Raw genomic sequence first — 22,954 nt, 5'->3', positions numbered from 1 at the left:
GACAAAGAAACAACTTCCCAAAGCTAGCAAAAGATCCAGTCCTAAAAATGTTCAGCTTTCACTTGTGTATTGTTTCTTCCACTCCACCTCAAGTCAAAGGATTCATAAATGTTTAAAAAAGTTTTTCTGGGAAAACATGTAATTGAAAAAATATTCCACATACAGGTTTGGCATTGTTCAAGGAATCATAGATTGCAGTTTCTTCTAGCCTTAAGGTGGTACCTACTGAGAAATGCAACGTGAGTGGAAATACCTGGTTATTTTTAAAGGATTTCAGACAGGTACAGTTCAGAACATGACCTTAATAACAAGGAACATCATATAGGCTGCAAAATCTGCCCACAAACATAATATATTCGCCTATTTGAACCATCATGGTTAGACTGCTTTCAAGAGTAGATCTCACTAAGTTGGAATTAGCTGGACATCTGAATGCAATGCTGCAGGCTGTAGCATAGCTGTGTTGGTCAGCTTCAGTTACAGCTGTTCCTCTCAAAAAGTCCCAGACCTCTTCACTGGCCCAAGCAGAACTGATCAGAACCATCTGTATAACCACAGTGTAGAAAACAGTGGGTATGTCTGGAACTTTGCTCTCAACAACTGCCATCCTTTTCCTGCTCCATTCTTCATTCATGACAAACATCTTGCTTGCATTGGAGACTGCCACTCCCAGTGCCAACTAAACTGCGATTTCATGGCACTTTTCACTATTGAGGGGAGAGGACTTTTGACATATATAAATACTGATTTTGACAATTAAAAATATCTCTAAATGGTCTGCAATGCCTGGTACTGCAGCTTTTGAGTGCCAAGGAATAGCTATTTCATATGATTGTTTTAAAATAATTAGCTGTATCAGTATAATTGTATTGTGCAGAATTTGCTGTGCAATTTTATTTAAATGGATAAAAATGCATGACAAAAAGTAAATTTTGAAAGAAAATATGAAAGTCTATCCCATAAATGAGCCAACCAAGTCGTCAGCAAAACAAGAGAAGTATTATAATAAGCTTTTGAGTATGTAAACAACTGCAGGACTCAAATGGTGGATGATAGAGACAGATGGAGGCCATAAACTGGACAAAGGAAACTCTCAAGAAGCAGAGAAAGCAGAATAAGGGCTCTGTTATGTTAAACTTTGGCTTCGGATAACTATGAGTTGGTCTTTCCCTTCACCTCAGGCTGGATTGCTGGAACTGTGGAACTGCTGGAACTTTTAAAGAAGTGCCAGCTATTAAGGATGACAGTCCTTCTTCTTGAGCTTTTTGGAGTGCTCTGAAACTGCCAGGCTTGCTTGGAATGCACTGATGTTCAGTATGCATCCCAAACATGGAAATTAGCACTAGCACTCCTGGCCTGGTGTCACTGACCAGGGACCTCAGGATGTATGCAACAACCTCCCCTTCTCTGCACACAGGTTTTCCTTAGAATAGCAGGGCCTACCAACATTTGACTGTTGGATCACAGTCAGGAAGAAATCAAGCTATAGTTCTGATAAGACTCCAGAAACTTTTTCTTAGTTTTAATAAGAAACTTCAAGACATCCATAACATACATATCCTTCCTGCAAACTCTACTGGATAGGAGATCCCTTCATTCTTCACTCAGAAACACCGTGATGCCTAACATTATACTTGTTACTTATTCATCATCAAGTGTACAGACCACCTTTAGCTCCTTCCTAACTTGTGACAAACCTTTGCACAAGCCAACAGTTCGCCTCCTCATGTAGACAGCTTACAGTTCTCTGTTTAAACACAGCTTAATCTCTTGATGCATGCAAGCATCTATCTCCTTTGACCAGACTCATGCGTGAAGTAGAAAGACCTCTTACCTCCCTTGAAAAGAGGTGTCCAGACCACTTCATAGTCGCATTTTTATCATCTGTCTGGGGCTAGTCTCTCCAGCATTCAGGTTAGCTTCACTGACTGTAATGTATGGAAAACTTTAGAGGATCCACAGATCCTTTCCATTGACTGTTTCAAAGGAGCTGAGTTAAGCTGGCTCAGGTGTCCTCCCTTTTCTCTTCAAAAGTGTAAGTTCTGCTAAACCAGATATTCTGGAAATTAACTCAGTATTTTTAGTGCCACATCAGTGAGGAATGTGATATTTAGTCAGTTATGTTACCTAAACTATATGAGTTTGCAAAGAATGCACAGGATCCTGGGCATGCCAATGTTAAGTATGCAGAACTGGAATCCCATTATTGCAAGTGTTCATTTCTGCCCTTGAACTTGTTTGGTTTGGTTTTTTTTTAAATATTTATAGCCGAGATATGGCATGCATGACAGATCAAACAGCCTGTTTATCTTCCCTTTAATAAGCTGAACAGACTGAGCCTCTATTCTCTCAGCCACGACTGTGTTTTTCAAGCCGTGTGTTCTGTTTAAAATCGTATCTTTCCAAAGATATAATGTAAATATTACATATGAAGGAATTAAAAACCCTCTACGTGTCTCTGCCATATTGTTTGAGGGCATCCAGCTTACCACTTTGCGACATGGAGAGTGTAGTGTGATTTATGTTTCTGACTCTTGCTTCTTACATACTGCATGTGTTTTGAACCTAATGGCATATACCAAAAAGTGTAACTTCTCCAAGAGGTATTTGGAGAAGACATCTCTGTACAAATGCATCAAATAAGGCTAAATTGTGGAGAAGAGGATGCAAAGAGGGAGACAACTATAGGGAAGGCTCTGATGGCTTTTTAATAACATTTATTGTACTTACCTGAGTCTGGGCTGCATGGGGCCTATGGGGTTCTCTTTTACAAGTAAACTGTCCATTACCCAGTAGACTGTATCACTATCAAGGTCTGGCAGCATAGTCCGTGCTCTGATCTCCTATACACTAACAAACACAGCAGTTGTGCAAAGAGAGAGTAAAATGGGGAAGGAGGTATTTTGCTTTTCTCACAAGATGCATCTACTGGGGCCCTTTTTTATATCCTTAGAGCTTTTAAACCTTCTATAAACAGAGAGTAGTCAGTAATAAGTATAACTTGTTTTAAATTGGACGTATTACAAAAATTGTGAAGCTAACCTGAAAGAGCCAGTTTCTTAACCAATTAGATTTATAACTCCTATGAGCTAAACTAGGCAAATCTTTCTCTCCTTAAGGTGTGAAAGTGTGGAGGGCAAAGCACTTACTTGTTTTGAAATCAGTATCTTCTTTCTGACCAGACTGGCAGCTAATCTTCCATTTGAGGTTGTATCAAAATTTTACATCCAAAGATCTCTCCCACTGCTGCTCTGAAGAATTTCTTACCCCAATCTGACTTTGCAGTCTGATTCAGCTTCCAAATCCAGGTACAAATCCTGTCCCAGGTCAACTGTTTTTGCCTTTAGAAGCAGGGTTTTTTTCCTTATTATTTACATGTTTGATAGGGTCTGCACTCCTAGATGGGGCTACTGAAGGTGAAAAGCCTTTCACAAGATGCACATCTTTCAGTACCTATTTTTTAATTGCTACCTTTGTGTCTTAATTTACCTAATTCAGAAATACTATTGGCTTCTTGTATCATATTTCCTAGACTTTTGTAAACCACTCTTTGTCCTGAAAATTTTATGTCAATTACTATATTTCATTATAATCTGGAAGTGTCTTCTAGTCTAACATTCAGTATTGTAATGCAAGTCTGGCCTAAATTTATTCGTCTTAGACTTACACATTTTATTTTCTTTTAAAGTTCATGGAAGTTGGCAAAAAGTCCATCATAGACAATCCACTGCAATTCTCAAATTGCTCCACTGTTTGAAAGTTCTGGGTTTCTATTTCTGAGTTGGTCTAGCACCAGGTTCCTGCCTTGGATATTGTTAAATCTTTTCTTCTGGAAAGGATGCTCTGTAATCTGGATATGTGCAGGCCATCAGTGAGGCACCTCTTTTTTGAAAAGTTAAATGGTATGACCCCCTGGAGTCTCATTTGCCAGGTAGATTTTCCAGTTCTATAATCATGGCTCTCTTCTCAGCCCTACCCAGATTATAACATTTTTATTGAACTGCAAAGGCAAGTTTTCTAAGAAATATAGATTTAAGATAGGTCCCTAATCCTTGTGTGCCCTGGAGTCAATAGAACTCTGTGTCAGTTATCATATTGACTGAGGAGCAGGTGAGTAAAAGCATGCAAGAATGTAGATAGTCCCTCAGGCAACTTCTAAAAGGGTTTTCCAGGTGTGTAGGTTCTGTTTCCTAGTGGACCTCATGCCCCTGTTGAATGCTACTTTTACATGATCCTGCTGAGTGTGCTACTTTTGCATGTCCTGCTGAGTGTGGCATGTTTCCAGATACAGCAAACTCATTTGAACCCTCTCTGGTTGACACTGTTCAGAAATACAGAATTCAGGAAACCCTATTCCACTGACAGTGAAACAGAACTAACCACATGGGCAGACAGGAGCCCTAAAGAAAATACTGATTCAGCCCAGAGCCTTGTTAGAATTTCTTGCATGAGGGTGGACCAGTCTCTGAACTGGGTAATAAAACCAAACTTAATTTTCAATTATTAAATTCTGTTGTTAAACAATCATAGGCCATGAATTGTGTGTCATCATAAAAACTTCCAGGAACTAATTTGGTTAAGACGTATATGTGTCAACATCTGACCAATCCCTTAGCTTTTCTGGCACCATCCTGTACTCATTGGGTAGTGTAGGACTTGGCTTCAGTCAGTACAGAATCAAATTTTGTGTTTACAAATCCTGAACTAAAACCTAAACATACCAATTTTCAGTGGTCAGGAGTCAGTGCTAAAAACGCAGTTTCTATATGCTGCTACGTATTTTTCAGGTCTATGTCATGCAGAGAGAATTCACAGGTCTATATTGGTTCTCTTCTATCTTTTAGGTAGAAACTGGCATTGCATTTACAATTTTTTTTTTGTCCTTCAGCCTATGGTCTACTAAGTGCTGGCAGTCTTTAAGACAAAGGGCCCATGAAACTGTTTTTTTAAGGCCTGCTAGGCATTTTTTGCTACTGCTCTTAAAGATGTGGGACCTTTTGAAGCTTGTATCTTAACTAATGGACTCTGATGTTCTCAATTTGCTGAACTATATCACTTTACATAGAATATTTATCTGCAGTTGTAGGTTCTTTCATTAATGTCCAATTTTTGAAGCCTGCAGTTAATCTCATCCAGATTTACTATGATCTTCAGGATTGCTTTTCTAAAATGTATAATTTTTTAATTGGAACTGGTAAGTTCAGCTGGCTGACTTTTTTTTTTATGGTCAGGACTTTAAATTATGGTCTGAAAGCGGATGATCATTTATTTAATGTGATTGAATTTTTGTTTGTCTTTTCAAAAATCAGAACTTTTGTTTTGATTGAACATTGTTTTTCAAACCATGCTCTGAATTTATATTTTGTCCAGAAATAGATTCAGCTGCTATCAGCACATCTGTGGCAAACTAGATGGAATTGTGTTGGTTTTGAAGTAAACAAAACCATTTTTCAGTTGTTTAAATGTGTTGTGCCAGTAGGAAACATGGGATTGAGCTGGAAATCACCGTGAGCCAACAGTGGAGGGTATGAGTTTAAGTGACAAATCACTAAAGTACGGAAATGAAGCAAAGTATCTCAAGTTCTCATTTTCTTTTCCTCTTCTGCAAAAAAAGTCAGAATGATACATGCCAAGCGATAATAAAAAATGCTCATAAGATCTCATTTTAACTCTGTTGACAGCAAACCTTGAAGGCATTATCAGTGTTTCTCCCATTGAACAGATCTTGCCACTGAACCCACCGTCATCACTGGCACAAACTAACACCAGGGCTGGTGAGTTCAGGAGGAAAGCTTGTGACAGAGTAACCTGTCCTACATGCTCTGGTCTCATCATCAGTCCCCATAGCCCAGTGTTCACTTGACTCTGTTAGGGGTAAGTCTCAACATTTTAACAAATCCCCTGTTAAGTTCAGAGCTCAGCAGCAATGACCTATAACAGAGGCAGCTCTTAATTATCCAGATCTTCATCTGACTCCCTCAGAGGCTGATGTGGAAACCAGATTTAGGGCTTCAAGATCTCCCATACACTCTGGGCACTCTGCTACTTCTGGGCAAGACAAATCAGCACATTAGAAATATGGTTAATATCTGTATTTTTATAACTGTTTATAACAGTCAGCTCAGCTCATCAGGCAGATTTTCTTGATCTTTGGGATAATAACCCAGAAACAAAAAAATAAGAGTAGAGCTGACAATGAAACAGAAAAAACTGCTCTGTTTGAAATTTCTGGCAGATCTAAAATCATCAGGACTCCAAGTACAACTTTCAGAATGACACAGGAACTCTGACTTCTGAATTCCACAAAAAAAGCTGGGATAAATTTTTAATGCCAAAGACTGCAGTGACCCTGCAAAGAGTTAGTTTCTTTTAAATATGTGTTTGCTCTTAAAGTGAGTCTGTAATGAATCTTGATCATAGAGAGGCAGATATAATCAAAACCTGCCTTTATTTATAGAGGGGTCCAAGAAGAGGAAGAGGGGACACAAAGGTGAGATTGCATGACATCCATAATTCTTCAATTACCAGGCAGCTAGTGGGTGGGTCAGTACTTGATGTGGATTACAACAGTGTCTGAGGTCTTGCACTGTATGATGTTGCCTTCCACCAGCTTGTAGGAGCCAGTCCAGCAATCAAGAACCAGTGACCCTGTTCTTTCCTCAGATCACATGCCTCCTCCCAGCAAAAAGCAGGAGGGGTGATCCAGCTCTGCCAGTGACTCTCCTCACACTAACAAGCATAGATCTGTGGGACTTACACAGCTTTGCACTGTAGAACTGACACTGAACCTTTGACTCCTAAAGATACCTATCTTCAGACAATACAGTTCTCATTCTGAAGATGAAAGGGCTGCTGAGGTGCCATTGATTATTTTGGAAATTATTTTCACCAAAGGATGCTGGTACCTCTCCCAGTCTGAATCAACAGCCCACCAGTACTGGAGCCAGGAGCATTCCTCTAATAACAGAACAATAATATTACTTCTTATTTCATTTATGCCACAAATCACACAGATTGATAGCTAGGAAAAGTTCCTGGTATCCGTATTTCATTTTAGCATGTATAAAGACATCCACATGATTTGGAAGTGAAATAGCGTGAATGCTCTGAGAAAAGTCATATTGGTCACACAATCAATAACAGCTAGCTCCAGGCCTTAAGCCTGAAGGTGAAAACATATATGAGGTACAGTTTCTTTTGTGCTACCAGGAAGCCTATATTGCTGGTTACCAACTTGTGTTGGATTTTGTCATATCTTTTGAATAACCTCACTAAGTACTTAATAAAACACTTCAAAGTAAAATAATAATAAATAGTGCTCTCTTCTGTACCTTGTTAGAGTATTATTTCCTCTGTGTGTTTAACCTATTTACTGATGTGTTTTGGCACTGCTACGTAACATAAGAGCATTTTTCAAAACAGCGCATTCAAACAACTTCCCAGTTGTTTTCTTGTGTAATAGCTACCCTTTTTGCCCTTAATGGCACTCTGTTATGGTCACACTCGGCACAGAGAGCAGGGTGGTATTTTATTCCAGTCATCTGACACACCATGCTTATTTTGGCTTAACATAAAAGTATGTTTCCTTTTACCAAGTTCATGACAAAGACATGCTCCTCTGACTTATGACATTTCTGGCATGATCAGTTTATTGAACTGAGGATAATCACATAGTATCATTCTTAAGCAAGAAATAAATCATAAAAACATAGAATCAGAGAATCAGTTAGGTTGGAATAGACTTTAAGATCACCAAGTCCAACCACTGCCCCAGGACTGGCAAGCCCACCGCTAAACTATGTCACTAAAGGGCTCATCTACACAGTTTCTGAACACTTCCAGAGACAGTGATGACACCACTGCTCTGGGCAGCCCGTTCCAGTGCCTGATCACCCTCTCTGTGAAGAACTTGTTCCTATTATCCAATCTAAACCTCCCCTGGTGCAGCTTCAAGCTGTTACCTCTTGTCCTATCATTTGATACTTGGGAGAAGAGACCAGCCCCCACCTGACTACAACCTCCTTTCAGGCAGTTGTAGAGAGCCATAAGGTTACCCCTGACCCTTCTCTTCTCCAGACTAAACCCCCCAGGTCCCTCAGCCGTTCCTCATCAGACTTTGCCCCAGAGCCTTCACCAGTTTTGCTGCCCTTCTCTGGGCTTGCTCCAGCACCAAAATATCTCTCTTGTAGTGAGGGGCCCAGAACTGAACACAGGTGCAGCCTCACCAGTGCATAGGACAGGAGGATGATCACTGCCCTGGCCCTGCTGGCTATGCTGCTTGCTTCATGCTATTTACTGTTTATTTGATATTTGCTAAAGGCTTCAAGAAGAGGGTGCTTTTAGGGTGTTTTCTAAAGACAGCAGTTCTCTGCTTCCACCCCATGTCTGATCCCTTTATATGGAAAAGCTTTACTTGTAGCAGCCAAGGTCTTCATGAGCTGCACTGTCCCACAAGCATGTGAACACTGGAGTGCTCCATGAATTTAAGCTCCAAGTGGGAGTCAGTGAACACTCTTGTATCCAAGATGGACAAGGACACACACAAAAACCCCAAACCAACAAACTGAAAAGATCTTGCTTTCTCTGATTAGTCATTACTTCAGCAGAGGTCCTTCCACCAACCAGATAGGTCTTGGGTAGAGGGGAAATAAAATTTTTAAAGAATTAATTTTCCTGATCTATATCACTCTGGTTTTGCTTCCAGTAAGATTCAATGAGTTGCTCCTCATCAGAACTCTCATTTCATAAAAGCTGTGTGAAGCTTCAGTTTCTGAAACAGTAGATAAATATATTCAGTGAGTAAGAGACATGTAGCCAAACATCCCTGCAGACAAGGGAGCTCCTGACATTATACCATGTTTCCTAGTCTCTCACTTCTGTTGAAAAACCACTAGACGGATGCCGGTGGGACACTGGTTTTGGGATCTCTGCAGTGAAAGGTGCCTAACAGCTATGATTCATTTCTTCCTGTCTGTTGAATACAAAAAAGACTCCATGTAGAATGGGAAATGCATTCAGAATGCTCAACTTCTTTCAAAAGTCCAGATAACTAAATCTGAAAGGCTGTGAAAGGAGTGGGGCTGAAGAACATCCCACATTTGACCAACAGAGATGAAGACAGCACAAAACAGCCTGGAAGGATTCTTCACAGGGTTTCTGTTGCACCCAACAAAGCACAGGAACAGGAGAGGAAAGAAAATAGTTGATATTATTTTCAAGTTTTCTTATACCAAACCTCTCAAACTGTGGCTTCTAGGTAAGGCTATTTGAACAACAGAAATGAAGAAGAATTTTTGCTACTGCTAAAAAATCACTATATTTGATCATACACTATACAGTAGCAACTGTTGATTTTACTTTGGAGGCTTTCGTAAGTTGTGATCTGATAACACACTACAGTTTTGATGGCCATGGCTTTCCAGCTCGTTTTTATTTCTCTCATGTTTTGGCTGAAATGTATGAGTGCATGTGTGTGTGTATTCATGCACACTCACACATAAACATGTGAGTATGCATGCATATGTATGCATGTGTGTTACATCCAATTCATGTTGCAGGTTTTGGTTGACAGGACTTCTGGTGGACGATCAGTCTGTCTGGAAGAAAAGTACGCCCACAAATATCACATGGAACGAGCTGGTTCTGGGCGCTGATCCAGGCAGCCTCATTTAAAGAATTGAGATCGTAGAAACCTTTGGCTGGAAAAATAAAAAAAGAAAGTATCAGCTTTCATTCTGGAGACCCACATTCGAGTCTTTATGGAAAATATTTTCAGGAAATACCTGTTGACTGAGCCTTTCAGTTTAACCAAACCATATTGCTTTTGCAAATGAAAAAGAAAGAAAGAAAATAAACAAAAGAGTAAAAAAAAATGCATAAAAAAGATTCTGCTTTTTGTCCCAAGGGTTGAATTAAATTAACTTCAAACTGAATAATTTTGTATTCTATGAGAGTACAGAGAAAACATAGATCATGCTATGTGTTATGATATGCATTCTCAGCTAATTATTATCATCTTTGCATACACACTATTATCAGCAAATTTCACTTTTTGGCTTTACTTCAAGTGCTGTTTAATGAGCATGTGTTATAGCAATGATCAGGAGCATACTGTACTTAAGAATATGCTTTTTGCACTGCTCTGGACAAGGGGCCGGATTTTCTTCCTGTTAAAGCCTATGCAAACTTTGTCAGTAAGTGGGGTTAAGCTTAGGTAAGCCTAAAACCTTTACAGACAATATCTACAGTTCTTGTAAGCCACAGCTGCCAGTAAGGTCATTGCAGTAGTGCATCTATTGTCATCTAAACACTAACCCAGTCTTACCCTCAGTTATTTTCCACAGTGGGAAGAGTGACTGCTCAGAAAGCTCAGGAGTATTCTTCAAACATTCACTTACATCAGATGTATTTTCAATATTTTATTTGAGTATTAAAAAAAATCTTGTTTACTTTCATCTTGAAATGGACTTTCACACTGTTGTTTCAAACTGATTTCCAAAAAGGCCAGGTAGGTTGCTCAATACCTGGATTTAGATCTTCAGAGTATTAATTTGAAGTACAGGCAGAACAAAATCTACATGGCTCAATTTGAAGATGTATTTGCATTGCCCTTCTCAAAAGGTATGACAATAGAGAAAAAGAACAAAAAAAAAATGGTTTTGTCTTTGTACTGCTAGCAGCAGACAATTTTTAAAAGAAAAGGATTTGTGCATTTAAAAATATTCCATGGTTTCTGTCATTGGCACATGATAGACCTCTTCATTAAAGGCCCATACAGTTTTAATATGATTCATATCCATTGGTTCACATAACCACAATAAGCCTTAGATCTCTTAATATGCCTGTTCCTAATGTTCTTTTTGTTAGAAGAGCAACCAAATAGTGTTTCTTTTCTTGGCTGAGACAAATATCCCCTTTGCTTGCAGGAAATGAATGTGTATTTTTTGTACTTCGGAAAGTTTATGGAATATAAAAAAAAAAGAGAGAGATGACTTTCTCCTTGCAGGCATGTGTTAGGCATTCCACAAACAAAACACTGTGTAATCAGGGCAGTGGTTGTCTTCCCGTGACACTTGAGTTTTCAGAAAAAGATTTATGAAAGTTATAAAAAGTTTTATGTAAGCAGCTAATATTTCTAAGCTTTTTTTGAACATTGCCTGTTCCATTCAACAACAGGGGTAATCCCTCCTCCCTAAGTTGAGAGACTGAGACATGCAGTACGTGTATGTGGTCTCAAGGTCAGTTATAGCATTTACCAGATGATCGCGAGTAAGTCTTATGGAAAAAGAACAACACTGAGATTATTTTCCTGAGGCCAGGAGCATGAGGCAACTGCAGGGGGAACAGAAATTTTAGCTCAAGCTACAGAACTGCTCAGACTTGCATCAGCAGGCATTTAAGAACAGATGCTGGAAGCAGGTCAGTGTCCCCTGGGGAACCATGGGCACACACCGCCTCAAAGGAGATGTGCGGCGCCTGATATGACTCATTGCATAAATGAGACAATATTCTGATTCATATCTGGGAGCCTTCTGCTTGGATTGTTCTCTCAAAGAGTGGCTGTCTTTCTGCTTCCACTCCTTCAAAATAAAATAGTGTATTTCAAAATAACCTGATTTGTCCTTCTGCATCCTCCTTTTTCAGATGGAATTCTCATTTTCTCCATCTTTTTTTACCACACAACATGTAATATTAAGAAGAGCTTAACAACAAAAAGAGCAAATACAATGAAAATGCATTTCAAATCTGTCTTTTACTGCAGATTCAACTCTTCTGCTTGGAATATGTTAACCTAGTCCTGATTTTATATCATTTGAGCTATTATTATTATTTTGGACAGCTGACTAGTATTCCCAGTGACCCTGCTCTTTTCCGTGTATGTCTTCTGGGGACATATTTCTTTGTACTGCTGTAAACTGATCTAGTATATGACTCTTTCGCAGTGAGCTGTAGGAGAATTTGCCTACGTTTACAGACATTAGGGGAAGCTGCAGGAAATCATAGGGAATATGAAATAAAAAAAAAAAAAGTGGGTGAGTTAACTGCCTGTGAGCAAGTGATGCAAATTTAGCCCAAGTAGCTCAGATCAGCCAACAGGGCCAGGGAGAGCATCAGGCTGACATGGTGAAATAACTTTATGTGGGATTTGGGCAGTCCTAGGAGCAGCTTCTAGGCAAAGCGCAGGTAATATTTTCTTTTGGTCCTCTATTGAGTATGTACTCCTGAGATACATATGGGAGGCCAGGTCTGTTGGGTCCTAGGGATCATCAGTTTTCATAGATCTGAAGAGGTGGGATCTAGGCAACTTACAAAACAGAACCTACAGCTCAAACACATATTATTGGCAGAAATATAATATCTGGTTTATACTACATACATTTTTCCCCATTTTGTTGGTAATACAAACATTATAATAGTCTCACAAAGAAAGGCTTGTTCTAAGGCTTGTAAGTATTCTGGATGTTCATTGTAAAAGATACTGCATTTTCATCCATAAATATATTTTAATAAAAAATTGAAATGACAATATATGTTATGGGAGGATTTTACAGAACCATGGAATGGTTAGGGATGGAAAGGACCTTAAGATCATCTAATTCCAACCCCATTAAATGATATTAAGGTTCTAGCTCTAATACATTTTAAAAATACCTTTTTTCTACCAGTCATCATGCATCTATTACTGTATTTCCTATTTTACCACGGAACTCGAGGTCACTCACTATTTACCACTGTTAAGTGCTAGTGTCAGGCTGCTTTTTCTAACCAATGTTGTAAGTGTAAAACCTGGCTGAATTATCTACCACTGTGTTGAAGGGTATTTTATTTTAATGACTGTATGCATCAAGTCCGTATTATCCTTGAATGCTTTTCCCCATTTTAAAAAGTGCCTTTTTACAGCATTGGAACTAGTCAAAAGGTAATGATGTAGCTGTTAAGCAGTTTGATAATCCTTTTCTGTTTTGATTCAGAACATACTGACACGTAAAGAGGACTGTCCCAGGAGGCATGTTCCACAAGGCAACTACTCTTATTTCTCATGGATGTAGTACAAAAGGATACCAAGATAGTCAGTCAACAGAAAGTCTTTATGTCTACATTCTCTTTGGAGTAACAGGAGATACGAGTACTTGCAAACCATGAAGTTTAAACTACTGCTTAAACTACTGCTTAAATTTTATTGATTTTGTTTTTATTCCTCTCACTTTCTTCCTCCCATTTTCTTATTTGAGCTGTAGCTTACCTTGCACAGGTGTGACTTCAGGCTTTTTGGGCTCTGGCCTTCTCAGGTGCTTGGGTAGCAAGGCATTCTCCTGGTGCCATTTTTTCAGGCATTGTGGCTCATGGATACTAATTGATTTTGTTCCATACTCACGGCCACATATGTAACAAATCACTGTTGGTGGCTGTCTTATCACTTGTGCCTACAAATAATAATTGTGAGAATAAAAATACTGTTTTCAACATTAATTTTGAGTGAGAACAACTTTTAATTGAAACAATCATATAGATTAAGGAAACTATACCTGTGAAATCAGTGTAATTGTATCCGTTTATCAGTTTTGTTTTGTTTAGATACAGTCTTGAAGCTCGTAAGAGATACTCTCATTAACTGGCACCTGGGACAGGTAGGTTCCTGCAGATATTGGGCTGACAATCTGTGTGTGTCACCTAATTAATACTTAGCTACGTAAGTTTTAGATCTTTTATTTTCACACCATTGAGTTGATGAAGTGCTGAACCTTCACATGCAGAAACAACTCCTCTGCATGATCAAGTTGCTGCAGCACAGTGTCTGCCTTAAATGTTGAAGCCCTTTTTTTACCTACTGAAGACAAGGATCACAGAAAGTAGGAACAAAAGCTTCCTCAGCTGAACTACTGATGTCTAGCACAGTAGCAGAAAGACCCCATCTCCAGGCAGAACATAGTTAAAGCACTATGTCCACCCTTAGGATCTCCCTTCAGCCAGACAGTGAAGGTAGCTGTCTCAAGCTTGTGATTATGGTCCCTAACCATGCGTTACTTCTGCCACAGATCAGCAAGATGGTGGAATTCTTGGTCTGGAAGGATTAAAACCAATCTAGGATTTTTGAGGACTGGGGGGGGGCAAAATAAGAACTGTTGCTTGTTTACCTTGAAGGCCTCAGTGTGAACTTTACCAGTGACTGCAGCGAGGGCAGAACCGGATGCAAGCAAGTCATTGTTTCTGCACTGCAGATCTGCTTTTGTTTGCGGAGAAAAACATCTCAATGGAAGAAAAAATCCCTCAACCAGAAACCCCACACATGCATATTCTAAGCTTGAAAAATATATAATTACTGTGGCATTGCAGATCATGGGTTTGTCTGTGTTGTTAGGTGTGTCCTGGGCTAAGCATGCTGTCAGTACGAACCCTGCTCCAGCATAGTGTAAAAATGTACTGCAGGGACAGCACTTTGAGGCATTCTGATGGGTCTCACAACTGCTGGCACTGCCTGCACTACTGACCAGTAAGAGTCATGCTATAGGCTGCCCTCGTAAAGGCAGAGGGACAGCCATTCCAGACCAAACACAGGAAGCCTTTCTCACTCAAACAAGGGAGGTGGGGATTTAATTTTCTCACCTGCTCCTGTGTAAGACAGAGCATAACTTGTTTCTAGTATTTATGATTCTTTCTGTGTATTCATCAGTGTATTCAAGAAATTGTGGGCAGCTTTTCTCGCATTTATGCTAGAGTCTGAAAATGTCATTAGTGAACGATCTGCATAAGCTTTCTTTCCTGTATCACACATGTAAACTCAATTACATGAAGAAATACTACTCTACAAAATGTGTTTTTGCTGGGAAAAGTTGGACTTCATCTGGAAAGTTCTCACAGTGACCTGAAATATAACTTATCCAAGGATGTTTTTTCCAAGGACATTTTCGTCCGCTTAACTTTTTCCTTGGCTATCTTTGATAACAAAATTTTTTATATATATACATAACCTTCTCTTCCTATCCATAGCTGAATATAGCAACAGCTGTTTTAAGAATGCCCTCTAATTTTTCATTATCAATTTTCACCTGCTTCCTTACTTCAGCTCTTGAGCTAGATCCTGTCTGATATGGAGATAAGACTCTCAGTCCAGATAGTCTTTTGAACATAGTGAATGTTTTTTTCTAGACTCCAGAGAGCTTTAGATAAGGATACTACAGTCTAAACCCTTGAGGTCAGGAGGCTCATTTCACTATGCATGATTATCATGGGTATGTTTATAGCATTTTGAAAATGGTTTTCTAAAAAAGCGTTAGGTGTAAAAACAACGGAAACATTTTTCTCACTAGTTTTCATTAGCTAAGTTCCTGCCATTCAGTGAAATATATTATTTATTAGCTGAAAATGAGGAAAGAGCAACTTGACTTACATTGACTTTGTAGAGACTCTTTACATACTACCAGAACAGGGAAATGGGATCCTAGTACAAATGAAAATCATGCTTATTTACCCTGCACTGCACTTGCCAACATATGGGGCAGCATAATTAAAACAAATGTATAGTTTCAAGGGGACTTGAGTCCTGATATTAGACAGGTGAGAAATCACTTAAAAAATTAAATACTCTCAATGAATTTAACAGACAAACAGAAATATCTTTGTAAAAATAAAATATTTTTCATCTTAGCTATACTTCCCTAGTGAACAAAGATAGCGTTTTGTCTCTGCCTCATTCATAATCCATTACACTTGTGCTAAAGTTACTGTGATGTTTTACTATTGAACAACTGCCATAGATCAAGACAAGAGTTAGTGATCTCTATCCAGGGAAATCTGGATACATTTCCACAGTTCTCTTGCAGTCTCACCTGAAAACCCAAAGATTGAATGAGCAGTACTGTGAGCCCTCCACCTTGTGACAGAGTGTTTATAGGTGGCTTTTGTGTTGCAAATGAGTAAAACCAGGCCTGCAGTTAAATAGAGGATTCTGGTTCCAAAGTTATCTATTGGGATTGATTCATAACTAAATCCTATTTGTTCAAACTAATGTTTAAGAGATCTGTTTAAGTAGAAATGTCTATTTTGTAACTTCTATAATTAAAAGCTGTACAGAAACAATGGCAGAGACCAGAATTAATTAAAACCGATCAGATCACTTTAAGGATGGATTCCCCCCTCCCCCCCTGAAATGCAGTGAGTTTGAACCATCACAAGTCCAATTATGTACAGAAATCCTTCTCTGCAAATACACATATGTTAAAAAGATAAAAAATAAAACTTGAAGGAGAATAACCTTACAGCTAGTAGTAACAGCTCTGTTGTTGCTTCACTGTAGAATCTAAGGTATGATAAGCTTTATTTTTGGAATTTCTACAGCTGATAATATTTATCCTTCATTTCTTTTTCTCTTCAGAGTGTGCTTGTCCCAAATGTCACATCTGGAGGCCTGCAGTTTGAAACTATTTTTGGAATCACCACAATTTTCCAACCCAAACTACTCGCAGGCCAGTGGCTAGGCTGTCTGCTCACTGCTTTGTTTTTCACTTTTAAAAAGGGTTGTAGGGAAGGTCTGTTCCTGAGGATATGTGTTATTATAAAAATACCTACAAATACCTGACTGTGCAGTTAGACTTTCCTCTGATGTCTCAGTATTTTCTTTTTTCTCCAAGACTGCTAAGTATGTCTGTGTGACCATGAATGAAGTTATTTAGCTCAGAGGGCTATGCCACTATGTATTTTCAATAGACCCAACATTACTTGAGGTTAGCCCCAGGCTGCTGTTATGGTGTTATGTGAGGTCAAATCCTCCCATACTGCACAAAGCTTTTAATTTCTTCTTAAGTACACTCAATAAAAATGACTCCGCAAACCCCCTCATAAATACTTACCATCTGAGACTGTGTATGCCCACACCTTCCCCATTTGGTTAATTATGCACGTATTTGAATGGGAGGAGGAGACGCTTCCTGCTCTAGGCCAGAGCTCCCATTGTAGGCTTGGACTGCCCAAGCAACAGAGACTCAGGAAAAGACTGGTGCACACACTTAGCAACAGCATTGTGTTGTATGAAAGCAGCCTTTTCCACACATTTCTCTCTGGAAAGTAGGTATTTTACATAAGGGACAGGGACAAGCTGTAGCAGGGCTCTCACAACCATTTGAAGGTGCATTTCACAGCCCTCTGAAGTGCTGTTAGCCACTGCCCTGACACAACAGCAGATTAACCTTAGCACAGATCATACACCTACATATGAAATTTCCTTGAACAACAAAGTAATTCTGCGAGATGATGAAACAATTAAAGATTTTACTCCACTGGAAGCACTAGAATATCACATTTTACCCCTGATCTGCTGTCTTTTCAGAGAAATACTCTAGTATAACAAACACGGCATTTTGTGTGAAGGCAAAAAAGCAGGAAGCTCAATCATTCCCAGTGGCAATACTCAGTAAGTTTCACTCAAACCATCCATTCGCTGTCCATTCTCATCCATCTTTCTACATATGACGGGGCTACAAAAGTGATGGACGGGGTGGAGCAGTTGACGTCATCTACCTGGACTTGTGCAAAGCATTCGACACTGTCCCACATGACATCCTTGTCTCTAAATTGGAGTGTCATCAATTTGATAGGTGGACCACTCGGTGGATAAAGAACTGGCTGGATGGTCGCACTCAAAGAGTTGTGGTTAACGGTTCAATGTCCAGCTGGAGATCAGTAACGAGTGGTGTCCCTCAGGGGTTGGTGTTGGGACCGGTCTTATTTAATATCTTTGTCGCTGACATGGACAATAGAATTGAGCGTGCCCCCAGCAAGTTTGCCAATGAAACCAAGCTGTGTGGTTCGGTTGATCCACTGGAGGGAAGGAATGCCATTCAGAGGGACCTTGACACACTTGTGAGGTGGGCTGATGCCAACCTCATGAAGTTTAACCATGACAAGTGCAAGGTCCTACACCTGGGTGGGAGCAATCCCAGGCACAGCTACAGGCTGGGCAAAAAGGAAATTCATGGTAGTCCTGCAGAGAAGGATTTGGGGGTGTTAGTCAATGAGAAAATGAACACGAGCCAGCAGTGTGCACTCACAGCCCAGAAAGCCAACTGTATGCTGGGCTGCATCAAAAGGAGCGTGACCAGCAGGTCAAAAGAGGTGATCCTGCCCCTCTACTCTGCTCTCGTGAGACCTCACTTGGAGTATTGTGTGCAGTTCTGGTGTCCTCAACATAAAAAGGACATGGTATAGTTAGAACATGTCCAGAGGAGGGCCAGAAGGATGATCAGTGGACTGGAGCACCTCCCATATGAAGACAGGCTGAGAAAGTTGGGGCTGTTCAGCCTGGAGAAGAGAAGGCTGCATGGAGACTTCATAGCAGCCTTCCAGTATCTGAAGGGGGCCTACAGGGATGCTGCAGAGGGACTATTCATTAGGGACTGTAGTGATAGGACAAAGGGGTAACAGGTTGAAACTTAAACAGCAGAGGTTTAGATTGAATATAGGGAAGAAATTCTTTACTGTGAGGGTGGTGAGGTACTGGAATGGGTTGTCCAGGGAGGTAGTGAATGCTCCATCCCTGGCAGTGTTCAAGACCAGGTTGGATGAAGCCTTGGGTGATATGGTTTAGTGTGAGGTGTCCCTGCCCATGGCAGGGGGGTTGGAACTAGATGATCTTGAGGTCCTTTCCAATCCTAACTATTCTATGATTCTATGATTTGCAAATATATTTGTATTCTTCTAAGATGTTCAAAACTTAGAAACTGTTTACAACAGGGGCAGACAGTTTATCACTGACTTCCCAGCTTCATTGCAATTGCACAGCCTCTGAAGGAGTTTTCATTTCACTAAATAAGTAGATGACTTAATGCTCGAGCAAGGTGCAACATCAATATTCTTTTGCTATACAAGTTTTCAGAACTTATGTTGTGTTAAAATGCATTATAATACAGTAAAGGGTATCTGTCCCTGAAATATTATTTTTAGACAGTTAACTTGATAAGAAGAAAACAGCAGGTGGCAGCATCAGAGGCTAGTGACTCGTCTGATAGGCTTTTAGGAGCAGCATTATCTGCTGTCAAAAAAAACTGTACTGTACATACCCTCACTTACATGTAGCAGACATTTTGGTCTGTGAAAGAATAAAAAACACACTCTGCTCTAGTGCAGTTCTGAGTTTCTGTATTTCCAGACATCACTTCCATTGTCTGGGATATCACAGCACAAACCAAATGGAATTTCTGAACTGAGGTGACCCCTGTCTCTTAAACATAGACTGTTTTACTCAGAGAGACATGATTAACCCAGATGTGTTCATGAATTCTGAAGGGAAAGACCGTTAGTGGAAGAGATGGCTTATGGAGGCTGTTGAGTCTCCAGGTGTAAAGGCATTTTACAGTGAACTAAGTGTTTGTCAGTAATGATACTGGTCTAGCTGATCCTGCACTGGCTAAGGGAGTGAGAGCGCCAGGACAGATGCAGGCACATAAAAGGGTTTGCAGCTGTAAAGTTATAATGCCCTTCACATGATATAGCACCAAATCAGTCAGACCTTTATTTTTCAAATGAGGAAACCCCAGGTTTTTAATTTAGGACATCTTTCATTGCATGAGGTAATTTGACTTATATAATGGTTGGGGTTTGGTTTTTTTTTACAGTTATTCCTTCCCTCTGGCATTTTGCTGAGTCAGAACTTTCAAAATTTTAAAGCTCCAAATGCTTTCCTGCCAGGACCAAAGCAGGTTGCCATTTCACTCCATTACTTGTATTTTTTAACAGAATTAATAAGCAGCTGAGTAGCTGTTAAAGTGAACAAAATTAAAACTATATGCTGGAAAAAGATGAAGAAGACTGTAGAGAAGACCCAGACCTTGTCCCAGTTCATAGCGAACTTGCAGGCCTTCCGTTAGCTTACTGTTTTTCAACATACTTCAGTGTGGACTTTTCAAAGCTTTTCACTGGAGCTGGTGACCCTCACACACACCTATGGAAAAGAGGCTTCTTTTGACCATTTCTTAGAAGCAGGTTGCCAGAGCCGAGCAGCAGCTGAGATTACAGGATATTTCTTTCACTCCATTCCTATCTCTGCCTTTTGTACCTCTGTTCAAAAGGACAGCTACAAAACTAATAAAAGTGAAGGACCTCAGACAGGCAAAATCATCCCTTCCTGAAAGTTATTGTTAATAATAAAGTCCTTCAGGGTCAATTACAAATTGTAAGCTGTACAGCCTTAATGCTTCTGCTGCAACTGATGAACTGTGACTGCTTGCAAGTAAATGAGGAAACATGCTGTTCACACAGATGGAGGAACAGATTTGAATACATTCCTGCAGAGCTCATAGAAGTAAAAAGTGGTAATAATAATGTTTTTCAACAAGTTAACAGATGTGACTGAATCCACACAGGAAGAAGATACTGTGCAAGAGAGCAACATTTTTGCAGGGTCACTCTCAAAGCCAAACCACACTTTAAACTTGGTTGTTTTGTGTTGTTTTGTTCTTTTTGTTTTGGTTGGGTTTTTTTTTATATTATAACTATGGACACTTCCCCTCTCCCTCACACACTTTTTTTTTTTATTTAAGCATACAGAATTATGTATGATGCATAAAACTCTCTGTTTCACACCTATGCCTTTCATGGAACAATCACTTTTTACAGGAATGCCAGTTCTCTGGTGAAGTACAATATAGCATATCACATCTTCCCTAAAGCTATAGATACATCTGTGCAGAGCTTTGAACTGTTAGTGGGTGATTTGAAATCTGTTGATAAAAAGATCTGAGGAGTGGACCTAACCTGCCAATAGCTATGAGTTGTGGCCTCAAACAGCAAAATATAAAAATGACCCATGTTGTCTTCATCCTCATGTTTGTTAGGGTAACACTATTATCTCCATTTCATTCAACAGATGGAAAGTATAGCATGCTTTGACTTTTAAAACATTTTCATAAATGTTCTGCACTGCATTGTTCTCCTTTGGTGACTGAGAAAGCTAAATCCCCTTTTCAAAAGTAGTGAGGCAATCAAGAGTCCAACCTCCACTGAAAACAAACAAAAGAAAAAGCCTTTTATTTTAGACACTGGGACTAAATCTAAACATCTACCTTATAAAACTCCTGGCCAAAAGACAGCCTGTGTAGAAACAAGTGCAGGAAAAAAAAATATGCCATTTTCCAAAACTTTGAGTAGCTTTTGGATAATGTGAATCAGCTTCTTTATTCTTGGATCTTGAATCAAATTCAGTGGAAAGAAATGGGCAGTCTTATTTATTTTGTTGTTATATCCCGAGTTATTGCTTTTGAACATGCAGTACTCAGTAAACTCATGTTCCATGCCAAGGCTAAGAATAATGGTAAAAAATGAAAATCATTGGAGAGCTTACAGGATAATGAAACATTGTATTTCATGTTGGCTAAATAAAAACACTTAAGACCTGCTAAAACGTAAAATTCAAAGCTTGCCTGACCTGCCCAACAGAATCTACTAGGGAACCATAGCAAATAATGGTCCCTTTTGGGACATAATTCTTACAGGACCACAGAGTATGAGAACCCAACTTCTCCCTTTCAATAGGAAAATCGAAAGAAATAGGAACAAGCTGTTTCCCTTGCACACACAGTATTCCCCTTCCCTTTACATACTGCTCAGCACAGAAACATGTCTTGGAGCCAAAAGACCCTCCTGAAGGAAGGTGATTTACAATTTTATGGGAACCCAGTCTTCCCTTGAGTGCTTAGTATCGAAACAGATCCACATTCTTTCATACAGCACACGCTTAGCAATTTACCTTGTCTGATATGGCTGGTGTAGCTCCACTCTTTCTTTGACGGATCTTAGATGGATCACTTGCTGAGCCAGACCCAAAGCCTAGGCCTTTACCAGATTTAGTGGGGCTAGTGCTTGATTGTCCTACAGTGCTGCTACCTCCTCTGCAACACTTTTCGTGCACCATGAGACGGTCAGGAAAGAAGGTTCGGCCACAGTTTCTACAGGGCAGGAGCTGGGCTTGAGCACTCTGATAAGCTGCCTCATTTTCAGCTGCAAGCGTATAGGAACCACCAGTAAGGACCTCAGGTTTCTTGGGCTCAGGTCTTCTGAGATGACTTGGTAGCTGATTGTTTTCAGTACGCCACTTCTCTAGGCACTGGGGTTCATGTATAGATATAGACTGTGATCCGAATTCTCTGCCACAGATATAGCATATCTTGAAGCAAGGTCTTTGTGGAATGATGGGCCGATTCAGTGGCATATGAGACATGTTTGAATAATCTGTTTTGATACTATTGCAGTGCCTGGTCTCCTGTTCTGGGGTCCAGCTTCTGGATGCACTACTTTGGGCAAAATTCTGGGAAGATCTGACACGTTAGGTGGTAAGAACTGCTCAGAAGGCAAGATGCTAGAGATACTAGTATGGGCTTCTCTGGCACTTGGCAAAGCATTACAGGTTTTCTTCACATTCTTGACATTTCTTTCCACAAAGAGTACAACATTTCAAGAAACTTCTCTCTCTCTGACACAAAAAGGTCTTGGGGAAGTTCTTGTTAGCCAGCATGAAGCTCCATCTTCTTAATTCAGTTTCATGGGCCAGACTATTCTAGGGACTTCAAAGCTTGAAAACTGCACCTAATGGCCATTTCCAGTAGGGAAAGAGGGTTTCGGTGTGGTTTTGGTCTGCCTTCTGGTTTTACATGATCCTGAAACAAATTAAATCAAGACATACTAATAAACACCATCTCTCTTGTTAAGGATATGAACCAATAGTTTATCACAAGGATGAGTTTACATTACTATTACTATTATATTTTTAAATAGCAGACAGATAACACCACGTACATCCTGCCTCTAGTGATCAGCAGAACCATGTAAATCTAAATTCTAGTCTCAGAGAGTGTAAACTCCTAAACGACGTAAAAGAAGATGCTTCTGCACAAACAGAAGCTGCTGAAATACATGTGAGTTTGAGTATAATCAATATGTTTTATTTTCAGTTGTTGACAGAACTGGT

The 22,954-nt window shown here is 39.7% G+C and overlaps 1 protein-coding gene across 1 annotated transcript; it reads right to left on the bottom strand.

The window, feature by feature from the left end:
* Positions 1-8,061: 8,061 nt before the first annotated feature.
* ZNF475 (zinc finger protein 475) lies at positions 8,062-22,440 on the bottom strand (the record flags this gene model as incomplete). The annotated part of the gene is given in 4 exon segments (XM_031043126.2): positions 8,062-9,698; positions 13,244-13,424; positions 21,737-22,215; positions 22,218-22,440. Coding segments are annotated over 4 exon segments (1,035 nt in total), but the record flags the coding sequence as incomplete, so codon positions are not given.
* Positions 22,441-22,954: the final 514 nt, after the last annotated feature.

This window comes from Melopsittacus undulatus, chromosome Z (assembly GCF_012275295.1).
Source record: "Melopsittacus undulatus isolate bMelUnd1 chromosome Z, bMelUnd1.mat.Z, whole genome shotgun sequence".
Classification (NCBI taxonomy): domain Eukaryota; kingdom Metazoa; phylum Chordata; class Aves; order Psittaciformes; family Psittaculidae; genus Melopsittacus; species Melopsittacus undulatus.
The sequence above is the reverse complement of the archived record's forward strand: the minus strand, read 5'-3'. Positions and strand labels throughout refer to the sequence as shown.